The sequence below is a fragment of the Salmo salar genome, chromosome 21 (genome assembly GCF_965601325.2).
Source record: "Salmo salar chromosome 21, fSalSal1, whole genome shotgun sequence".
Lineage (NCBI taxonomy): Eukaryota > Metazoa > Chordata > Actinopteri > Salmoniformes > Salmonidae > Salmo > Salmo salar.
In genome coordinates this window covers 24,661,500-24,683,718 of record NC_138311.1, presented here as the reverse complement: position 1 = coordinate 24,683,718, position 22,219 = coordinate 24,661,500, and the positions used below count along the sequence as shown (strand labels likewise).

The window sequence follows — 22,219 nt, the reverse complement described above, 5'->3', positions numbered from 1 at the left end:
AATCAAGGATCATAAATCCTCTCTACCTTACCAGACAACCTAGACCCACTTCAATTTGCTTACCACCCCAATAGATCCACAGACGATGCAATCGCCATCGCACTACACACTGCCCTATCCCACCTGGACAAGAGGAATACCTATGTAAGAATGCTGTTCATTGACAATAACTCAGCATTCAACACGATAGTACCCTCCAAGCTCATCAATAAGCTCGAGGCCCTGGGTCTGAACCCGCCCTGTGCAACTGGGTCCTGGACTTCCTGACGGGCCGCCCCCCAGGTGGTGAAGGTAGGCAACAGCACCTCCACTTCGCTGATCCTCAATACTGGGGCCCCTCAAGGATGCGTGCTCAGCCCCTCCTGTACTCCCTGTTCACCCATGACTGCATGGCCACACACGCCTCCAACTCAAATCATAAATTTTGCAGACGACACAACAGTAGTAGGCCTGATTACCAACAATGACGAGACAGCCTACAGGGAGGAGGTGAGGGCCCTGTGAGTGTGGTGCCAGGAAAATAACCTCTCACCCAATGTCAACAAAACAAAGGAACTGATCGTAGACTTCAGGAAACAGCAGAGGGAGCGCCCCCCTATCCACATCGATGGGACCGCAGTGGAAAGCTTCAAGTTCCTCGGCGTACACATCACTGACAAACTGAAATGGTCCACCCACACAGACAGTGTGGTTAAGAAGGCGCAACAGGGCCTTCTCAGGAGGTTGAAGAAATGTGGCTTGACACCTAAAACCCTCACAAACTTTTACAGATGCACAACTGAGAGCATCCTGTCGAGCTGTATCACTGATTGGTACGGCAAGTGCACCGCCCGCAACCGCAGGGCTCTCCAGAGGGTGGTGCGGTCTGCCCAATGCATCACCGGTGGCAAACTACCTGCACTCAAAGACACCTTCAGCACCCGACAGACAGACAGACAGACAGGCAGGCAGGCAGGCAGGCAGGCAGGCAGGCAGGCAGGCAGGCAGGCAGGCAGGCAGGCAGGCAGGCAGGCAGGCAGGCAGGCAGGCAGACGTCAACATTGATTTGGAGTTCTTATTCTACCATTCCTTTGGTAGAAATTACCACAAAACAACACTTATGCAAAGAAAAGTCCTTACTGATACATTCAAACTAGACGAAAGTAGATGTTTGCAGTGCTGCTATCCTAGTTATCCTCACCCAGCATGTTGAGGGTTCCTATAGTGTTGGTTTTCAGGGTCTTGATGGGGTTGTACATGTAGTTGGGAGGAGAGGCAGGAGAGGCCAGGTGATTATTCTGGTCCACTATAGGTAGAGAAAGAAAGAAAAACAAGAGAGGGAGAGAAAGTGAGAGAGATTCATGTAGCTCTTTTTTTGTTGTTGCATATACTGAAATTCACAGTTGAAGTCGGAAGTTTACATACACCTTAGCCAAATACATTTAAACTCAGTTTTTCACAATTCCTGACATTTAATCCAAGTAAAAATTCCCTGTCTTAGGTCAGTTAGGATCACCACTTTATTTTAAGAATGTGAAATGTCAGAACAATAGTAGAGAGAATGATTTATTTCAGCTTTTATTACTTTCATCACATTCCCAGTGGGTCAGAAGTAAACATACACTCAATTAGTATTTGGTAGCATTGCCTTTAAATTGTTTAATTGGGTCAAACGTTTCGGGTAGCCTTCCACAAGCTTCCCACAATAAGTTGGGTGAATTTTGGCCCATTGCTCCTGACAGAGCTGGTGTAACTGAGTCAGGTTTGTAGGCCTCCTTGCTCGCACACGCTTTTTCAGTTCTGCCCACAAATTTTCTATGGGATTGAGGTCAGAGCTTTGTGATGGCCACTCCAATACCTTGACTTCGTTGTCCTTAAGCCATTTGGCCACAACTTTGGAAGTATGCTTGGGGTCATTGTCCATTTGGAAGACCCATTTGCGACCAAGCTTTAATTTCCTGACTGATGTCTTGAGATGTTGCTTCAATATATCCACATAATTTTCCTCCCTCATGATGCCATCTATTTTGTGAAGTGCACCGGCCCCTCCTGCAGCAAAGCACCCCCACAACATGATGCTGCCACCCCCATTCTTCACGGTTGGGATGGTGTTCTTCGGCTTGCAAGCATCCCCCTTTTTCCTCCTAACATAACAATGGTCATTATGGCCAAACAATTCTATTTTTGTTTCATCAGACCAGAGGACATTTCTCCAAAAAGTACGATCTTTGTCCCCATGTGCAGTTGCAAACCGTAGTCTGGATTTTTTACAGCGGTTTTGGAGCAGTGGCTTCTTCCTTGCTGAGCGGCCTCTCAGGTTATGTCGATATAGGACTCGTTTTACTGTGGATATAGAAACTTTTGTATCTGTTTTCTCCAGCATCTTCACAACGTCCTTTTGCTGTTCTGGGATTGATTTGCACTTTATGCACCAAAGTACATTCATCTCTAGGAGACAGAACGCATCTCCTTCCTGAGTGGTATGATGGCTGTGTGGTCCCATGGTGATTATACTTGCGTACTATTGTTTGAACAGATGAACGTGGTACCTTAAGGCATTTGGAAATTGCTCCCAAGGATGAACCAGACTTGTGGAGGTCTACAATTATTTAGGTCTTGGCTGATTTCTTTTGATTTTCCCATGATGTCAAGCAAAGAGGCACTGAGTTTGAAGGTAGGCCTTGAAATACATCCACAGGTACACCTCCAATTGACTCAAATGGCTTGGCACCTAAAACCTTTTAGGTGCCAAGCCAAATTGTTGTAAACAATTGTTGTAAAAATGACTTGTGTCATGCACAAAGTAGATGTCCTAACCAACTTGCCAAAACTATAGTTTGTTAACAAGAAATTTGTGGAGTGGTTGAAAAAAACGAGTTTTAATGACTCCAACCTAAGTCTATGTAAACTTCCGACTTCAACTGTATGTATGCACTACCACGCACAACTGTACAGTAGAGAGAGAGAATCAGTTAATGACAATAATCAAATACATTTAAAATAAATAAAAATAAAAATAACAAATAAAAGTGCATTTGTCACGTGCGCCGAATACAACAGGTGTAGACTTTACAGTGAAATGCTTACTTACAAGCCCTAACCAACAGTGCAATTTTTAAGTAAAAAAATAGGTATTAGGTAAACCATAGGTAAGTAAGGAAATACAAAATAAAAATAAAACAGTAAAATGACAGTGAAAATAACAGGAGCGAGGCTAAATACAGGTGGTACCGGTACAGAGTCAATGTGCGGGGCCACCGGTTAGTCGGACTAATTGAGGTAATATGTACATGTAGGTATAGTTGAAGTGACTATGCATAGATGATAAACAGAGAGTAGCAGCAGTATAAAAGAGGGGGTTGGCCGGTAGCGGGACACAATGCAAATAGTCCGGGTAGCCATTTGATTAACTGTTCAGGAGTCTAATGGCTTGGGGGTCAAAGCTGTAGAGAAGCCTTTTGGTTCTAGACTTGGCACTCCGGTACCGCTTGCCATGCGGTAGCAGAGACAAGTCTATGACTGGGGTGGCTGGAGTCTTCGACAATTGTTAGGGCCTTCCTCTGACACCGCCTGGTGTAGAGGTCCCGGATGGCAGGCAGCTTAGGCCCAGTGATGTACTGGGCCGTACGCACTACCCTCTGCAGTGCCTTGCGGCCGGAGGCCGCGCAGTTGCCGTACCAGGCAGAGATGCAACCAGTCAGGATGTTCTTGATGTTGCAGCTGTAGAACCTTTTGAGGTAGAGGTCCCGGATGGCAGGCAGCTTAGGCCCAGTGATGTACTGGGCCGTACGCACTACCCTCTGTAGTGCCTTGCGGCCGGAGGCCGAGCAGTTGCCGTACCAGGCAGTGATGCAACCAGTCAGGATGTTCTTGATGTTGCAGCTGTAGAACCTTTTGAGGACCTGAGGACCCATGCCAAATCTTGTTAGTTTCATGAGGGGGAATAGGCATTGTCGTGCCCTCTTCACGACTGTCTTGGTGTGTTTGGACCATTCAGTTTTTTGGTGATGTGGACACAAAGGAACTTGAAGCTCTCAACCTGCTCCACTACAGCCCAGTCGATGAGAATGGGGGCGTGCTCGGTCCTCCTTTTCCTGTAGTCCACAATCATCTCCTTAGTCTTGATTACGTTGAGGGATAGGTTGTTATTCTGGCACCACCCGGCCAGGTCTCTGACCTCCTCCCTATAGGCTGTCTCAGTGTTGTCGGTGATCAGGCCTACAACTGTTGTGTCATCTGCAAACTTAATGATGGTGTTGGAGTCGTGCCTGGCCATGCAGTCGTGAGTGAACAGGGAGTACAGGAGGGGACTGAGCACGAACCCCTGAGTTGCTCCAGTGTTGAGGATCAGAGTGGCAGATGTGTTGCTACCTACCCTCACCACCTGGGGGCGGCCCGTCAGGAAGTCCAGGATCCAATTGCAGAGGGAGGAGTTTAGTCCCAGGGACCTTAGCTTATTGATGAGCTTTGAGGGCACTATGGTGTTGAACGCTGAGCTGTAGTCAATGAATAGCATTCTCACGTAGGTGTTCCTTTTGTCCAGGTGGGAAAGGGAAGTGTGGAGTGCAATAGAGATTGCATCATCTGTGGATCTGTTTGAGCGGTATGCAAATTGGAGTGGGTCTAGGGTTTCTGGAATAATGGTGTTAATGTGAGCCATTACCAGCCTTTCAAAGCACTTCATGGTTATGGACGTGAGTGCTACGGGTTTGTAGTCATTTAGGCAGGTTACCTTAGTGCTCTTGGGCACAGGGAAAATGGTGGTCTGCTTGAAGCATGTTGGTATTACAGACTCAATCAAGGACATGTTGAAAATGTCAGTGAAGACACCTGCCAGTTGGTCAGCACATGCCTGGAGCACACGTCCTGGTAATCTGTCTGGCCCTGCGGCCTCGTGAATGTTGACCTGTTTGACCTGACAGTCTTCCAGAAAAGCTGATGCTCTCATGCATGCCTCAGTTTTCCTTGCCTCGAAGCGAGCATAGAAGTGATTTAGCTCATCTGGTAAGCTTCAGGGTTAGAGTCCAGGTCCTTGAAAGCGGCACCTCTAACCTTTAGCTCAGTGCGAATGTTATGACCAGCTGGTACTGTACTGGAAGGATGTTATGATCAGCTGGTACTGTACTGGAAGGATGTTATGACCAGCTGGTACCCTTACTGGAAGGATGTTATGACCAGCTGCTACCCTTACTGGAAGGATGTTATGACCAGCTGCTACCCTTACTGGAAGGATGTTATGACCAGCTGGTACTGTACTGGAAAGATGTTATGACCAGCTGGTACTGTACTGGAAGGATGTTATGACCAGCTGCTACTGTACTGGAAGGATGTTATGACCAGCTGGTACTGTACTGGAAGGATGTTATGACCAGCTGCTACTGTACTGGAAGGATGTTATGACCAGCTGCTACTGCACTGGAAGGATGTTATGACCAGCTGCTACTGCACTGGAAGGATGTTATGACCAGCTGCTACTGCACTGGAAGGATGTTATGACCAGTTGGTACTGCACTGGAATTCTTCAGTCACAAGATACAGTGTGACTGGATTCCACCGGCTCAGCCTATTCTCAAAGGCATGCAGGCTTTACTCAGGCAATCTGTAGAGAAGGCTGAGGATCATAACACACACAGTCATGTTCACTTCCCCCCCTCCCGGGCAGTGAGTCAACAGAGGGGGGAGGGAGAAAGAGAGGGGAAGACCATGGGGTGAATTCTCATTCTGTGAAAGAGAGGGATGACCAAATACACACACACACACACAAACGCGCAAACACAAACACACTCCATCAGCTACTGTGTTGCTAATTACTCTTTACTATTAATTCCAGAATCAGAATAGAGAACAAGCTCCAGGAAAAACACACCTACTTAAAGTAGAATTGTCAGCAGTTCTAGTGAAGGGGCAGAGACTGGGAGAGGTTGGCGGTTTTAATGAGGGGAAAGCTGCTGTGCTGGAGATTAAGAGACCTATACAGTGGGGGGGAAAGTATTTGATCCCCTGCTGATTTTGTACGTTTGCCCACTGACAAAGAAATGATCAGTCTATAATTTTAGTGTTAGGTTTATTTGAACAGTAAGAGACAGAATAACAACAAATAAATCCAGAAAAACGCATGTTAAAAATGTTATAAATTGATTTGCATTTTAATGAGGGAAATAAGTATTTGACCCCTCTCAATCAGAAAGATTTCTGGCTCCCAGGTGTCTTCTATACAGGTAATGAGCTGAGATCAGGAGCACACTCTTAAAGGGAGTGCTCCTAACCGCAGCTTGTTACCTGTATAAAAGACACCTGTCCACAGAAGCAATCAATCAATCAGATTCCAAACTCTCCACCATGGCCAAGACCAAAGAGCTCTCCAAGGATGTCAGGGACAAGATTGTAGACCTACACAAGGCTGGAATGGGCTACAAGACCATCGCCAAGCAGCTTGGTGAGAAGGTGACAACATTTGGTGCGATTATTCGCAAATGGAAGAAACACAAAAGAACTGTCAATATCCCTCGGACTGGGGCTCCATGCAAGATCTCATCTCGTGGAGTTGCAATGATCATGAGAACGGTGAGGAATCAGCCCAGAACTACACGGGAGGATCTTGTCAATGATCTCAAGGCAGCTGGGACCATAGTCACCAAAAAACAATTGGTAACACACTACGCCGTGAAGGACTGAAATCCTGCAGCGCCCGCAAGGTCCCCCTGCTCAAGAATACATATACATGCCGGTCTGAAGTTTGCCAATGAACATCTGAATGATTCAGAGGACAACTGGTGAAATTGTTGTGGTCAGATGAGACCAAAATGGAGCTCTTTGGCATCAACTCAACTCGCCGTGTTTGGAGAAGGAGGAATGCTGCCTATGACCCCAAGAACACCATCTCCACCGTCAAACATGGAGGTGGAAACATTATGCTTTGGGGGTGTTTTTCTGCTAAGGGGACAGGACAACTTCACCGCATCATTTGACGGGGCCATGTACTGTCAAATCTTGGGTGAGAACCTCCTTCCCTCAGCCAGGGCATTGAAAATGGGTCGTGGATGGGTATTCCAGCATGACAATGACCCAAAACCCACGGCCAAGGCAACAAAGGAGTGGCTCAAGAAGAAGCACATTAAGGTCCTGGAGTGGTCTAGCCAGTCTCCAGACCTTAATCCCATGGAAAATCTGTGGAGGGAGCTGAAGGTTCAAGTTGCCAAACGTCAGCCTTGAAACCTTAATGACTTGGAGAAGATCTGCAAAGAGGAGTGGGACAAAATCCCTCCTGAGATGTGTGCAAACCTGGTGGCCAACTACAAGAAACATCTGACCTCTGTGATTGCCAACAAGGGTTTTGCCACCAAGTACTAAGTCATGTTTTGCAGAGGGGTCAAATACTTATTTCCCTCATTAAAATGGAAATCATTTTATAACATTTTTGACATGTGTTTTTCTGGATTTTTTTGTTGTTATTCTGTCTCTCACTGTTCATATAAACCTACCATTAAAATTATAGACTGATCATTTCTTTGTAAGTGGGCAAACGTACAAAATCAGCAGGGGATCAAATACTTTTCCCCCCACTGTATAAAGATACTGTATCTGTTCATACAGCAGGTACAGTAAGATCATTAAGCTACTTTATGGGGTAGATACAAGACAAAAGGTTGGTATTTGAGTAGAAGGGTGTCAAAACCTACAGATGTATCATATGAAATACTTACAAATGTATTCCATGTAAAGTAGCCTATATCCCGCATAGCAGTTTCTCTAGAGGCTTGGGCTGTCATGTGTCATGACGGCATCTGAGAGTTGAGTAAATTGAAGACAAAAGCAAGGAGATGTGAGGTATGCACAGAGGAGGCTGAACAGAAGAGTAGCATGAGAGAGAGAAGGCCATGCTGCATTGAAAGAGAATGTTTAAGCATATCTTAAGTTGAATAAGATAAGAATAAAATAAGTTGAATATCCAAGAAAAGGAGCATGGCTAATGAACAACTTATCACTAAAACTAGGGTTTCAGAATTCTGGGAACATTCAATAAATTCCCTGGTTTCCCAGAAATCCTGGTTGGAGGACTGGATTTCCTGCTTATTCCCTCCTGATTCCGGGAATACTCCAACCAGGATTTTGGGGAAAACTGAATTTATTGAAAGTTCACAGTATTTTACAACCTTAAGTAAAACTATAGAAAGGTAATGTCCACACAATGTTTTCAGCTCCCAATATCTATACACTCACAGGTATATGCAGGGATGCAATCACACATGCACATCCATATCCCTGTGAGGTCTGCCAGCTGACAAAGGCCGAAGGTGTTTTCCATTATAATCCACCAAAACAAATATGAGACATTGTTTGAGATTTGCGGTCTCTGCCTTTCAGGAGAGTTGACGTACCCATGTCACCTGTGTCTATCACTGTTCCCTACACCAAAACCTCTCTCTGCCCTCGCTCTCTCATGCTCTCACCCCCAATTAACATCTGTCAAATCAACCATTTCTCTGTCCCCCAATCCCTTATTCACACCTCTCTAACTGGTTTCTTCCATCACTTCTTTTCACCACTCTTTATCCACTGTAATCCCTCACCCACCTTTAGGAACCCAGGAAATGTAACTGCTGCTTTCGCAACAGCTAATGGGGATCCTAATAAAATACTAAAATAATATATACAGTCCCAGTCGAAAGCTTGGACACACCTACTCATTCAAGGGTTTTTCTTTATTTGTAATATTTTCTACATTGTAGAGTAATAGTGAAGACATCAAAACTAGGAAATAACACATATGGAATCATGTAGTAACCAAAAAAAGTTTGCCTTGATGACAGCTTTGCACACTCTTGGCATTCTGTCAAACCAGCTTCACCTGGAATGCTTTACCAACAGTCTTGAAGGAGTTACCATATATGCTGAGCACTTGTTGGCTGCTTTTCCTTCAATCTGCGGTCCAACTCATCCCAAACCATCTCAATTGGGTTGAGGTTGGGTGATTGGGGAGGCCAGGTCATCTGACGCAGCACTCCATCACTCTCCTTGTTGGTCAAATAGCCCTTACACAGCCTGGAGGTCTGTTGGGTCATTTTCCTGTTGAAAAACAAATGATAGTCCCACTAAGCTCAAACCAGATGTGATGGCGTATCGCTGAAGAATGATGTGGTAACCATGCTTGTTAAGTGTGCCTTGAATTCTAAATAAATCACTGACAGTGTCACCAGCAAAGCACCCCCACACCATCACACCTCCTCCTCCATGCTTCACGGTGGGAACCACACATGCAGAGAGCATCCGTTCACCTACTCTGCGTCTCACAAAGACATGGTGGTTGGAAACAAAAATCTAAAATTTGGACTCATCAGACCAAAGGACAGATTTCCACCGGTCTAATGTCCATTGCTCGTGTTTCTTGGCCCAAGCAAGTCTCTTCATATTGGGGTCCTTTAGTAGTGGTTTCTTTGCAGCAATTCGACCATGAAGGCCTGATTCACGTAGTCTCCTCTGAACAGTTGATGTTGAGATGTGTTTTACTTGAACTCTGTGAAGCATTTATTTGGCCGGCAATTTTATGGACTTATCCTCTGCAGCAGAGGTAACTCTGGGTCTTCCTTTCCTTTGGAGGTCCTCATGAGAGCCAGTTTCATCATAGCACTTGATGGTTTTTGCACTTTAAGAAACATTAAAAGTTTTGGAAATTCTCCGGATTGACTGACGTTCGTGTCTTAAAGTAATGATGGACTGTCATTTCTCTTTGCTTATTTGAGCTGTTCTTGCCATAATATGGACTTGGTTTTTTACCAAATAGGTCTATCTTCTGTATATCACCCCTACCTTGTCACAACACAACCGATTGGCTCGAACGCATTAAGAAGACAAGTTCTGTTAATTGAATTGCATTCCAGATGACTACCTCATGAAGCTGTTTGAGTGAATGCCAAGAGTGTGCAAGCTGTCATCAAGGCAAAGGGTGGCTATTTTGAAGAATCTCATATCTAAAATATATTTTGATCTGTTTAACACTTTTTTGGTTACTACATGATTCCATATGTGTTATTTCATAGTTTTGATGTCTTTACTATTATTCTACAATGTAGAAACTAGTGCAAATAAAGAAAAACACTGGAATGAGTAGGTGTGTCCAAACTTTTGACTGGTACTGTATATATATATATATATATATATATATATATATTTAAAAAAAAATTACTACCTCTCATCTCTTTTGTCCTCACTCTATACTCTTTCATTCCATCCCTTCCCTTCTCCCCCTTGCCTTTCCTCTCCAACCCCTCTGGCCCTTCTCAACATCCCCATGCCAGAGGCCGAAACTGGTTGCAATGACGTTGTTATGATGTATTGGTCAGGTTGCGTAAGGACGATTTATCAACGTCTTTTTAGCAACAACAAAAATATGTATTTATCTGGTTGTAATCTGGTTAAAAAGCAAATCTGACCAGATCTGACCAGATAACATCCTAAATGACATATTTCCCAGAACACCTTGATCTGGTCATGAAAAAAGACATCTATAACAAATGTTGCCTGCTCGGACAGAGCTTTCAGGTCACAATGGTCTGCTGTGAAAAGCTGGTTGCAAGATCACTGGTGTCACTGACAGAATAAGTTGAGGTGAAAATGGAAGACAGATGGTGAAAGGGTAGAGAATGGTTTATGTGTTATGATCTATTAATCTTTCCCCATGCTTTAGGCGTACACATACAATACACAAACACACTCGCAGGCACGTGTGTGTGCATGTGTGTGTGCGCGCAATTACACTGTCTTTCAGGGACATTGAGCACCATTTTGACATGGGACATTTCCAGGATGAACAGGTGTGTAGTCAGTTAGTGGAATATCTTGTTCTTGTTAGATCCTCATCAACATGATGGAAAACTCCAACTTTGTCTGTGAGCTGTATGTGCTCTGTATGAATGTTCTGTATACAGCATGTGGTGCATGTGGTTACCCAAACAAGGGCACTGCGTTCATCCACCTCTGGCCTGCTGGCCCCCCTACCTCTGAGGAAGCACAGTTCCCACTCAGCCCAGTCAAAACTGTTCGCTGCTCTGACACCCCAATGGTGGAACAAGCTCCCTCACGACGCCAGGACAGCGGAGTCAATCACCACCTTCTGGAGACACCTGAAACCCCACCTCTTTAAGGAATACCTAGGATAGGATAAAGTAATCCTTCTAACCTCCCCCCCCCCCTTAAAAGATTTAGATGCACTATTGTAAAGTGGTTGTTCCACTGGATATCATAAGGTGAATGCACCAATTTGTAAGTCGCTCTGGATAAGAGCGTCTGCTAAATGACTTAAATGTAAATGTAATGTAAATGTTATACGAGTTCTGTGTGCATGTGCGCACAAGTGTGTGTGTGTGTGTGTGTGTGTGTCTCCACTTACCCTCGATGTAGAGTGGCTCCACCACGTCGTGGTTGATGTGCTCAAAGTTCTCGTGGCTGATCCAGTGCTCCACGTTCCTCTTGCGGCCCGTGAAGAAGTTGTCCACAACAGTCACCTCGTGGCCATCCATCATCAGCTTATCAGTCAGGTGGGAGCCCACAAAGCCCGCCCCTCCCGTTATCTGGGTGAAAGAGGGTTACACCATGAGAGAGGGATGGGGTGGGTAGTGATGGGGGGGTGAAAGAGGGTTACACCATGAGAGAGGGATGGGGTGGGTCGTGATGGGGGGGGGGGGAGAGAAAGAGAGCCCACGAAGCCTGCCCTGCCCATGATCTAGGGCCCTCAAATTGTAATTTAGATCTCGAAGCCAGTTCCACTGCTTTGTTTTTTTATTGCTTCTCACTAAGGGTTGAATATTAACTTAAAATACAATAAATAACTTGGGAGATGTAACTTGAGGGAGCATTACTTGAGAGTATAAGATCATTAGTATAGCTTGAGGTAAATAGAAAGCTGCTGACAGAGATTGTGTCAGCACCTTTCCAGTAGGATAGACCTGCCTTGAAGCGTACGTCCAATCCCCAGTGTGCCTTCAAGCTAGTTGCAGCTAGTTGTCCATCAAAGAGGATGTGTAATGTGTTTGGATAAGGGTCTAGCAGCCAACCAACCAGACAGACACTAAAGACCTGTCCTAAAGTTGAAGTGTCAGCTGGTTGGCTGACTGAGGGCAGGAAGAAAGAAGGAGAGGAATAAAGGATGAGTAGAGGAGGGGGAGAGGGCGCTGTGGAATAGATTCATGCTTTAAGTCCAGGATTGTGATCTCAGAAATAAGAGAGGAATGTTTGTGTGTGTTCGGCATTCGTGCATGTGTGCATGCGTTTGGAAACACTCACCAAAATCCTTTTCCGATCCTTCTCCGAAAGGAACTTCACAGGGGGGTATTTCTGAGAGAAACTGGAAATCAAAAGAAAGATTCCAGGAATTAAAGCTTTAATAGGAAGACGGTACATTAATACAAATCAAAGCCATGGAATCCATCTAGAAGTAAGGTGTGAGCATCATGTTGATTGTGCTGATGAGAGCTGTAAGGCTATTGGGCATATTATGCGGGGAGCAGAGTCACATTACAGAACAGTAGCGGACTTCATTAAGGATATCATTGGGGCTTATTCTCATGCTTGGGCCATCTGGCCTGTGGGTTTACACTGTGTGATTATGGCAGGGAGCAGTGTGTGTGTCACACATGGGAAGGGCAGCAACGTTGTTGCCCTCCATATCCCTTAAGAAGTAAGACTGTGTTGTGTTGTGGCAGTTGGAAAAACCACATAACCAGCGTGACAACACGCTCTTCTCTTCCGAAGGCATCCTTGGAAACTATCAACCGCCTTTTCCCCTCAGAAGAGAGGGAGACATTCCCTATTTCACCATAATTAGAGAGCCCATACAAGGCCATTGGTGGCGGGGCCGATCTGTTCTGTAACAGAACTGGAGTAATTTCCTCCTCTGGGAAATGCTAATGGAGATTGAGTTGGAAGTGGGATTACAAGATCAAACAGTTTCCCTCTTTCACACACACACCACGTTCTAAATATTGATTGAGTGATTAAACAAGCAAAGAATATGATCCAAATCATATTCTTTCAATTTACTAATCCAAGATGGCACAGCAGTAAGACGTGTTTGTTTTCGTCTCATGTAAATATTGTCTTTTTCGGGTTTTTTGTATACATGTCAATCTCTTTTTTTTCTTCCATTTTGAATTAAATATACCTTCCTGCAACCCGCCTCACCCAATGTGGTACGGATCAGCTATTTTTTAGACCTTATAACTGGAACCTCCATCAGAAGCTAGCCAGCTAATTAGCTACACGCTACTTAGTCATTGTTAGCTTCTGCTAGCGGTCTTTACCTTTAGCTCGGACTCCTGCCGCTTTCGCCTGGATAGCCTGGATAATACCTGCCATATCGGACTGCTTTTTTCCACTACATCACCGGATTCCTGCCGCAAGCTCTGGACCATTACACCAGATCTTCGCAGCTAGCTAGTTGCTACAGAGTGGCTATTGTGGCTAACGCCCTTGTCCAGAAGCATGCACCAGTTAGCCTCGAGCTAGGCCCATCTCCCGGCTAGCAAAAGAAGTACACCAACTACAACACTTCTCTTGCCAAATGGCCTGGACACTTTGTCGACACGGAGCCCCGCCAATCCATCAACATTTACATTTACATTTTAGTCATTTAGCAGACGCTCTTATCCAGAGCGACTTACAGTACTGAATGCATACATTACAGTACTGAATGCATACATTACTGCATCAAGACTGGTCTGCTAGTCTGCTGACGTAACTCGGCCAATGTGCTCTCAACCGGCCTCTGCGTCGTGGATGTTTGGTGATGATCCATCTGCTATCCTCAGCCTGCTAGCTCCCTGAAGACCGTTTCTCCCGTTCGCTCAACGTATTAATCGACTACCGAACGGTTCCCTGTTTCGTCTATTGCTGCTCATTGGACCCTGTGATCACTCAACTAAACAGCCGATGCCTGCTGGACTGTCCATTAACATGGTACTTCATTTTGTTTATCTGTCTGCCCCAGCCTCAAACTCAGGACCTGTGTGTAGCTAGCTGACCCTCTCTGCCCATTCATCACCATTTACCCTTTGTTGTTGTTTTAGCTGTTTACCCGTTGTTGTCTCACCCGTGGTTGTCTTAGCTCTCCCAATCAACACCTGTGATTGCTTATGCCTTTCTCTAATGTCAATATGCCTTGTATACTGTTGTTTAGAGCAGCTCTCCTTATGTAGATGTAGAGGTTAACCCAGGCCCTGTGTGTCCCCAGGCGCTCTCATTTCTGCAACCGTAAAAGCCTCCTCCCTAAGTTTGCTTTATTCACTGCTTTAGCACACTCCGTCAAACCTGATGTGCTAGCCGTGTCTGAATCCTGGCTTAGGAAGGCCACCAAAAACTCAACATTTCCATACCCAATTACAACATTTTCCATCAAGACAGAATTGCAATCTACTATAGAGATAGGCTGCAGAGTTCTGTCATACTATCCAGGTCTATGCCCAAACAGTTCAAGCTTCAACTTTTAAAGATCCATCTCTCCAGAAATATGTCCCTCACTGTTGCCGCTTGTTATAGACCCCCCTCAGCTCCTAGCTGTGCCCTGGACACCATATGTGAATTGATTGCCTCCCATCTATCGTCAGAGTTCGTACTGCTAGGTGACCTAAATTGGGATATGCTTAAATCAAATCAAATGTATTTATATAGCCCTTCGTACATCAGCTGATATCTCAAAGTGCTGTACAGAAACCCAGCCTAAAACCCCAAACAGCAAGCAATGCATGTGAAAGAAGCACGGTGGCTAGGAAAAACTCCCTAGGAAAAACTCCCTAGAAAGGCCAAAAACCTAGAAAGAAACCTAGAGAGGAACCAGGCTATGAGGGGTGGCCAGTCCTCTTCTGGCTGTGCAGGGTGGATATTATAACAGAACATGGTCAAGATGTTAAAATGTTCATAAATGACCAGCATGGTCAAATAATAATAATCATAGTCGTTGTCGAGGGTGCAACAAGCACGTCCGGTGAACAGGTCAGGGTTCCATAGCCGCAGGCAGAACAGTTGAAACTGGAGCAGCAGCACGGCCAGGTGGACTGGGGACAGCAAGGAGTCATCATGCCAGGTAGTCCTGAGGCATGGTCCTAGGGCTCAGGTCCTCCGAGAGAAAGAAAGAAAGAGAGAAAGAGAGAATTAGAGAGAGCATATTTAAATTCACACAGGACACCGGATAAGACAAGAGAAATACTCCAGATGTAACAGACTGACCCTAGCCCCCCGACACAAACTACTGCAGCATAAATACTGGAGGCTGAGACAGGAGGGATCAGAAGACACTGTGGCCCCATCCGATGATACCCCCGGACAGGGCCAAACAGGCAGGATATAACCCCACCCACTTTGCCAAAACACAGCCCCCACACCACTAGAGGGATGTCTCCAACCACCAACTTACCGTCCTAAGACAAGGCCGAGTATAGCCCACAACGATCTCCGCCATGGCACAACCCAAGGGAGGGCGCCAACCCAGACAGGAAGACCACGTCAGTGACTCAACCCACTCAAGTGACGCACCCCTCCCATGGACGGCATGGAAGAACACCAGTAAGCCACTGACTCAGCCCCTGTAAAAGGGTTAGAGGCAGAGAATCCCAGTGGAAAGAGGGGAACCGGCAAGGCAGAGACAGCAAGGGCGGTTCGTTGCTCCAGCCTTTCCGTTCACCTTCACACTCCTGGGCCAGACTACACTCAATCATAGGACCTACTGAAGAGATAAGTATTCAGTAAAGACTTAAAGGTTGAGACTGAGTCTGCGTCTCTCACATTGGTAGGCAGACCATTCCATTAAAATTGAGCTCTATAGGAGAAAGCCCTACCTCCAGCCGTTTGCTTAGAAATTCTAGGGACAATTAGGAGGCCTGCGTCTTGTGACCATAGCGTACGTGTAGGTATGTACGGCAGGACCAAATCGGAAAGACAGATAAGACCTAAACCAGGCCAGAACTTGTCCATGTAGACCAATTTGGGTTTCCAATCTCTCCAAAAGAATGTGGTGATCGATGGTATCAAAAGCGGCACTAAGATCTAGGAGCACGAGGACAGATGCAGAGCCTCGGTCTGACGTCATTAAAAGGTAATTTACCACCTTCACAAGTGCAGTCTCAGTGCTATGATGGGGTCTAAAACCAGCGTTTCGTATACATTGTTTGTCTTCAGGAAGGCAGTGAGTTGCTGTGCAACAGCTTTTTCTAAAAATTTTGAGAGGAATGGAAGATTCGATATAGGCCGATAGTTTTTTATAATTTTCTGGGTCAAGATTCGGCTTTTTCAAGAGAGGCTTTATTACTGCCACTTTTAGTGAGCTTGGTACACATCCGGTGGATAGAGAGCCGTTTATTATGTTCAACATAGGAGGGCCAAGCACAGGAAGCAGCTCTTTCAGTAGTTTAGTTGGAATAGGGTCCAGTATGCAGCTTGAGGGTTTGGAGGCCATGATTATTTTCATCATTGTGTCAAGAGATATAGTACTAAAACACTTTAGTATCTCCCTTGATCCTAGGTCCTGGCAGAGTTGTGTAGACTCAGGACAATGGAGCTTTGGAGGAATACCCAGATTTAAAGAGGAGTCTGTAATTTGCTTTCTAATGATCATGATCTTTTCCTCAAAGAAGTTCATACATTTATTACTGCTGAAGTGAAAGCCATCCTCCATTTGCGAAGGCTGCTTTTTAGTTAGCTTTGCGACAGTATCAAAAAGAAATTTCGGATTGTTCTTATTTTCCTCAATTAAGTTGGAAAAATAGGATGATCGAGCAGCAGTGAGGGCTCTTCGATACTGCACGGTACTGTCTTTCCAAGCTAGTCGGAAGACTTCCAGTTTGGTGTGGCGCCATTTCCGTTCCAATTTTCTGGAAGCTTGCTTCAGAGCTCGTGTATTTTCTGTATACCAGGGAGCTAGTTTCTTATGACAAATGTTTTTAGTTTTTAGGGGTGCAACTGCATCTAGGGTATTGCACAAGGTTAAATTGAGTTCCTCAGTTAGGTGGTTAACTGATTTTTGTCCTCTGACGTCCTTGGGTAGGCAGAGGGAGTCTGGAAGGGCATCAAGGAATCTTTGGGTTGTCTGAGAATTTATAGCACGACTTTTAATGCTCCTTGGTTGGGGTCTGAGCAGATTATTTGTTGCGATTGCAAACGCAATAAAATGGTGGTCCGATAATCCAGGATTATGAGGAAAAACATTAAGATCCACAACATTTATTCCATGGGACAAAACTAGGTCCAGAGTATGACTGTGGCAGTGAGTAGGTCCAGAGACATGTTGGACAAAACCCACTGAGTCGATGATGGCTCCAAAAGCCTTTTGGAGTGGGTCTGTGGACTTTTCCATGTGAATGTTAAAGTCATCAAAAATTTGAATATTATCTGCTATGACTACAAGATCCGATACGAATTCAGGGAACTCAGTGAGGAACACTGCATATGGCCCAGGAGGCCTGTAAACAGTAGCTATAAAAAGTGAGTGAGTAGGCTGCATAGATTTCATGACTAGACGCTCAAAAGACGAAAACGTCATTGTTTTTTTTTTTGTAAATTGAAATTTGCTATCGTAAATGTTAGCAACACCTCCGCCTTTGCCGGATGCACGGGGGGTATGGTCACTAGTGTAACCAGGGGGTGAGGCCTCATTTAACACAGTAAATTCATCAGGCTTAAGCCATGTTTCAGTCAGGCCAATCACATCAAGATTATGATCAGTGATTAGTTCATTGACTATAACTGCCTTGGAAGTGAGGGATCTAACATTAAGTAACCCAATTTTGAGATGTGAGGTATCACAATCTCTTTCAATAATGGCAGGAATAGAGGAGGTCTTTATACTAGTGAGATTGCTAAAGCGAACACCGCCATTTTTTATTTTGCCCAACCTAGATCGAGGCACAGACACGGTCTCAATGAGGAAAGCTGAGCTGACTACGCTGACTGTGCTAGTGGCAGACTCCACTAAGCTGGCAGGCTGGCTAACAGCCTGCTGCCTGGCCTGCACCCTATTTCATTGTGGAGCTAGAGGAGTTAGAGCCCTGTCTATGTTCGTAGATAAGATGAGAGCACCCCTCCAGCTAGGATGGAGTCCGTCACTCCTCAACAGGCCAGGCTTGGTCCTGTTTGTGGGTGAGTCCCAGAAAGAGGGCCAATTATCTACAAATTCTATCTTTTGGGAGGGGCAGAAAACAGTTTTCAACCAGCGATTGATTTGTGAGACTCTGCTGTAGAGCTCATCACTCCCCCTAACTGGGAGGGGGCCAGAGACAATCGATGCCGACACATCTTTCTAGCTGATTTACACGCTGAAGCTTTGTTGCGCTTGGTGACCTCTGACTGTTTCATCCTAACATCGTTGGTGCCGACGTGGATAACAATATCTCTATACTCTCTACACTCGCCAGTTTTAGCTTTAGCCAGCACCGTCTTTAGATTAGCCTTAACGTCGGTAGCCCTGCCCCCTGGTAAACAGTGTATGATCGCTGGATGATTAGTTTTAAGTCTAATACTGCGGGTAATGGAGTCGCCAATGACTAGGTTTTTCAATTTGTCAGAGCTAATGGTGGGAGCCGTCGGCGTCTCAGACCCCACAACGGGAGGAGTAGAGACCAGAGAAGTCTCGGCCTCCGACTCCGACTCACTTAATGGGGAGAACCGGTTGAAAGTTTCTGTCGGCTGAATAAGCGACACCGGTTGAGCATTCCTACAGCGTTTCCCTCCAGAAGCCATGAGAAAGTTGTTCGGCTGCGGGGACCGTGCGAGGGGGTTTATACTAACGTTACTATCTGTACTTACTGGTGGCACAGACGCTGTTACATCCTTTCCTACACTGAAATTGCCCTTGCCTAACGATTGCGTCTGAAGCTGAGCTTGCAGCACAGCTATCCTTGCCGTAAGGCGATCGTTCTCCTGTATATTATAAGTACAACGACTGCAATTAGAAGGCATCATGTTAATGTTACTTAGCTTCGGCTGTTTGAAGTCCTGACGAACCATGTCCAGATAAAACCTCCGGGGTGAAAAAGTTGAATGAAAAAAGTTGAGTGAAAAGTTGAGTGAGGGAAAAAGTAAAAATATACGGTCGTCCTACAATCTAAGCTAGATGCCCTCAATCTCACACAAATTATCAAGGAACCTACCAGGTACAACCCCAAATCTGTAAACATTGGCACCCTCCTGACCAACTTGCACTCTAAATACACCTCTGCTGTTTTCAACCAGGATCTCAGCGATCACTGCCTCATTGCCTGCATCTGTAATGGGTCCGCTGTCAAATGACCACCCATCATCACTGTCAAACGCTCCCTAAAACATTTCTGCGAGCAGGCCTTTCTAATCGACCTGGCCCGGGTATCCTGGAAGGATATTGACCTCATTCCGTCAGTCGAGGATGCCTGGTTGTTCTTTAAAAGTGCTTTCCTCACCATCTTAAATAAGCATGCCCCTTTCAAAAAATGTAGAACTAAGAACAGATACAGCCTTTGGTTCACTCCAGACTTGACTGCCCTTGACCAGCACAAAAACACCCTGTGGCGTACTGCACTAGCTGCAATAGTCCCCACGATATGCAACTTTTCAGAAAAGTCAGGAACCAATACACACAGTCAGCTAGGAAAGCAAAGGCTAGCTTTTTCAAACAGAAATTTGCATCCTGAAGCACTAATTCCAAAAAGATTTGGGACACAGTAAAGTCCATGGAGAATAAGAGTTAACACCCCCGCTACTCCTTCACCCAAATCCTGACAGCTGATTCTTCTGAAAGAGCTGCAAAATCTGGATCCCTACAAATCAGATGGGCTAGACAATCTGGACACTCTCTTTCTAAAATTATCAACCGCAATTGTTGCAACCCCTATTACTAGACCGTTCAACCTCTCTTTCGTATCGTCTGAGATTCCCAAAGATTGGAAAGCAGCCGCGGTCATCCCCCTCTTCAAAGGGGGAGACACTCTAGACCCAAACTGTTACAGACCTATATCCATCCTGCCCTGCCTTTCTAAATTCTTTGAAAGCTTCAATGCCATACAACACTCCTTCCGTGGCCTCCAACTGCTCTTAAATGCTAGTAAAACGAAATGCATGCTCGTCAACCGATCTCTGCCCGTACCTGCCCGCCCGACTAGCATCACTACTCTGGACGGTTCCGACAACTATAAATACCTAGGTGTCTGGCTAGACTGTAAACTCTCCTTCCAAACTCACATTAAGCATCTCCAATCCAAAGTTAAATCTAGAATCAGCTTCCTATTTTGCCACAAAGCCTCATTCACTCATGCTGCCAAACATACCCTCATAAAACTGACTATCCTACCAATCCTTGACTTCGGCGATGTCATTTACAAAATCGCCTCCAACACTCTACTCAGCAAATTGGATGCAGTCTATCACAGTGCCATCCATTTTGTCACCAAAGCCCCATATACTACCCACCACTGCGACCTGTATGCTCTCGTTAGCTTGTCCTTGCTACATATTCGTCGCCATATCCACTGGCTCCAGGTCATCTATAAGTCTTTGCTAGGTAAAGCTCCGCCTTATCTCAGCTCACTGGTCACCATAGCAACACCCACCCGTAGCACGCGCTCTAGCAGGTATATTTCACTGGTCATCCCCAAAGCCAACACTTCCTTTCGCCGCCTTTCCTTACAGTTCTCTGCTGCCAATGACTGGAACTAATAAAAAAATAAAAAAATCACTGAAGTTGGAGACTTATATCTCCCTCATGAACTTTAAGCGTCAGCAGTCAGAGCAGCTTACCGATCGCTGCAGCTGTACACAGCCCATCTGTAAATAGCCCATCCATCCAACCAACCAACTACCTACCTCATCCCCGTATTTGTTTTTGTTTTTCTGCTCTTTTGCACACCAGTATTTCTACTTGCACATCCTCATCTGCACATATATCACTCCAGTGTAAATTGCTAAATTGTCATTTCTTCGCCACTATTGGCCTATTTATTGCCTTACCTCCTTACTTCATTTGCACACACTGTATACAGATTTTTCTATTGTGTTATTGACTGTACGTTTGTTTATCCCATGTGTAACTGTGTTGTTTATGTCGCACTGCTTTGCTTTATCTTGTCCAGGTCGCAGTTGTAAATGAGAACTTGTTCTCAACTGGCCTACCTGGTTAAATAAAGGTGAAATAAAAATAAATTAAAATATACAAAATAAACTTTTTGACTGTGCAGCCATAGTCCTCTACAAACAAATGCAACCACACACACTGTGTTTGAGTGTATATTGGTGAGTGTGCCCGGTCTCTAACCCTGATCACATTCATTTGCCCCTAAGGTCCACACCTCACCACTGATTGCTTTTCCAGGAAAAAGAGCCAGAACGCAATCTGAGCCACGCCTGCCATTCAGCACACCACTATAAGGCAAGATAAATCCCATTGCTTTTTCATTACTCTGCTTTCTTCCCCTTCTCAGTCCTTTTCTCTCTCTCTACTCATCCCTCCCTCTCTCTAATCATTTCGGAGAGATGTACCTTAAGTGAGACGGTGTGGCAAGAGTCTCTAAGAGGCCTACACAGCCCACTGAGTGTCCTTAAAATGGCTGAGGCAATGAGAATGGCTTCAGTTCCATGCTTAGAAATGCCTGGGGACCTTGTGGTTGGTTGGTGTGTGACAGCCTTCCTGACTGGCTGCCTGCCTGTCAAGGCAGGAGAGTGAGAAAGTGAGGGCGAAGGATATAGAGAGCAAGTAAGTGAGTATTACTTCACAGCCAAGTAATCTCATTCAGGTTATAATATATATGTGTGTGTGTGTGTGTGTGTGTGTGTGTGTGTGTGTGTGTGTGTGTGTGTGTGTGTGTGTGTGTGTGTGTGTGTGTGTGTGTGTGTGTGTGTGTGTGTGTGCGCACGAAAGAGAGAGTGAAGGATATAGAGACCAAGTAAGTGGGTATTACTTCACAGCCATGTAAACTCATTCAGGTTGTAATGAGCCATATAACTCAAGGACTGCACAATGTGTCTGAAGGCCTATCATGAACAAGTAAAACCCTTGTAGACGGAGCAGCGTGTGCTAAGCCTAGGTTTGTCCTTCACATCTAATCACCTAGTGAAATTAGCTCTCAGCCTCAGCGACTCTACTATGCACAGGGGGAAATCCAACACACACACACACACACAAGGTTAGAGCGTTGGGCCAGTAACCAAAATGTCGCTGGTTCGAATCCCAAAGCCAACATGGTAAAAAAAATCTGTCGCTGTGTCCTTGAGCAAAGCACTTAAACTGAAATTG

General features: G+C 45.3%; 1 protein-coding gene across 1 annotated transcript in view; it reads right to left on the bottom strand.

Annotated features, from left to right (window-relative positions):
- The window catches only part of LOC106581982 (UDP-glucuronic acid decarboxylase 1-like), a 45,871-nt gene extending 24,740 nt beyond the window's left edge, over positions 1-21,131 (bottom strand). Inside the window, exons 1-3 of the mRNA XM_014164594.3 lie at positions 12,259-21,131; positions 11,366-11,546; positions 1,181-1,285 (exon numbers count right to left, since the gene is read on the bottom strand). Coding sequence (XP_014020069.1) covers positions 1,181-1,285; positions 11,366-11,546; positions 12,259-12,375 — 403 coding nt within the window. The 5' untranslated portion in view covers positions 12,376-21,131. The remainder of the gene's footprint in view (positions 1-1,180; positions 1,286-11,365; positions 11,547-12,258) is intronic.
- Between the last annotated feature and the right edge of the window lie 1,088 nt (positions 21,132-22,219).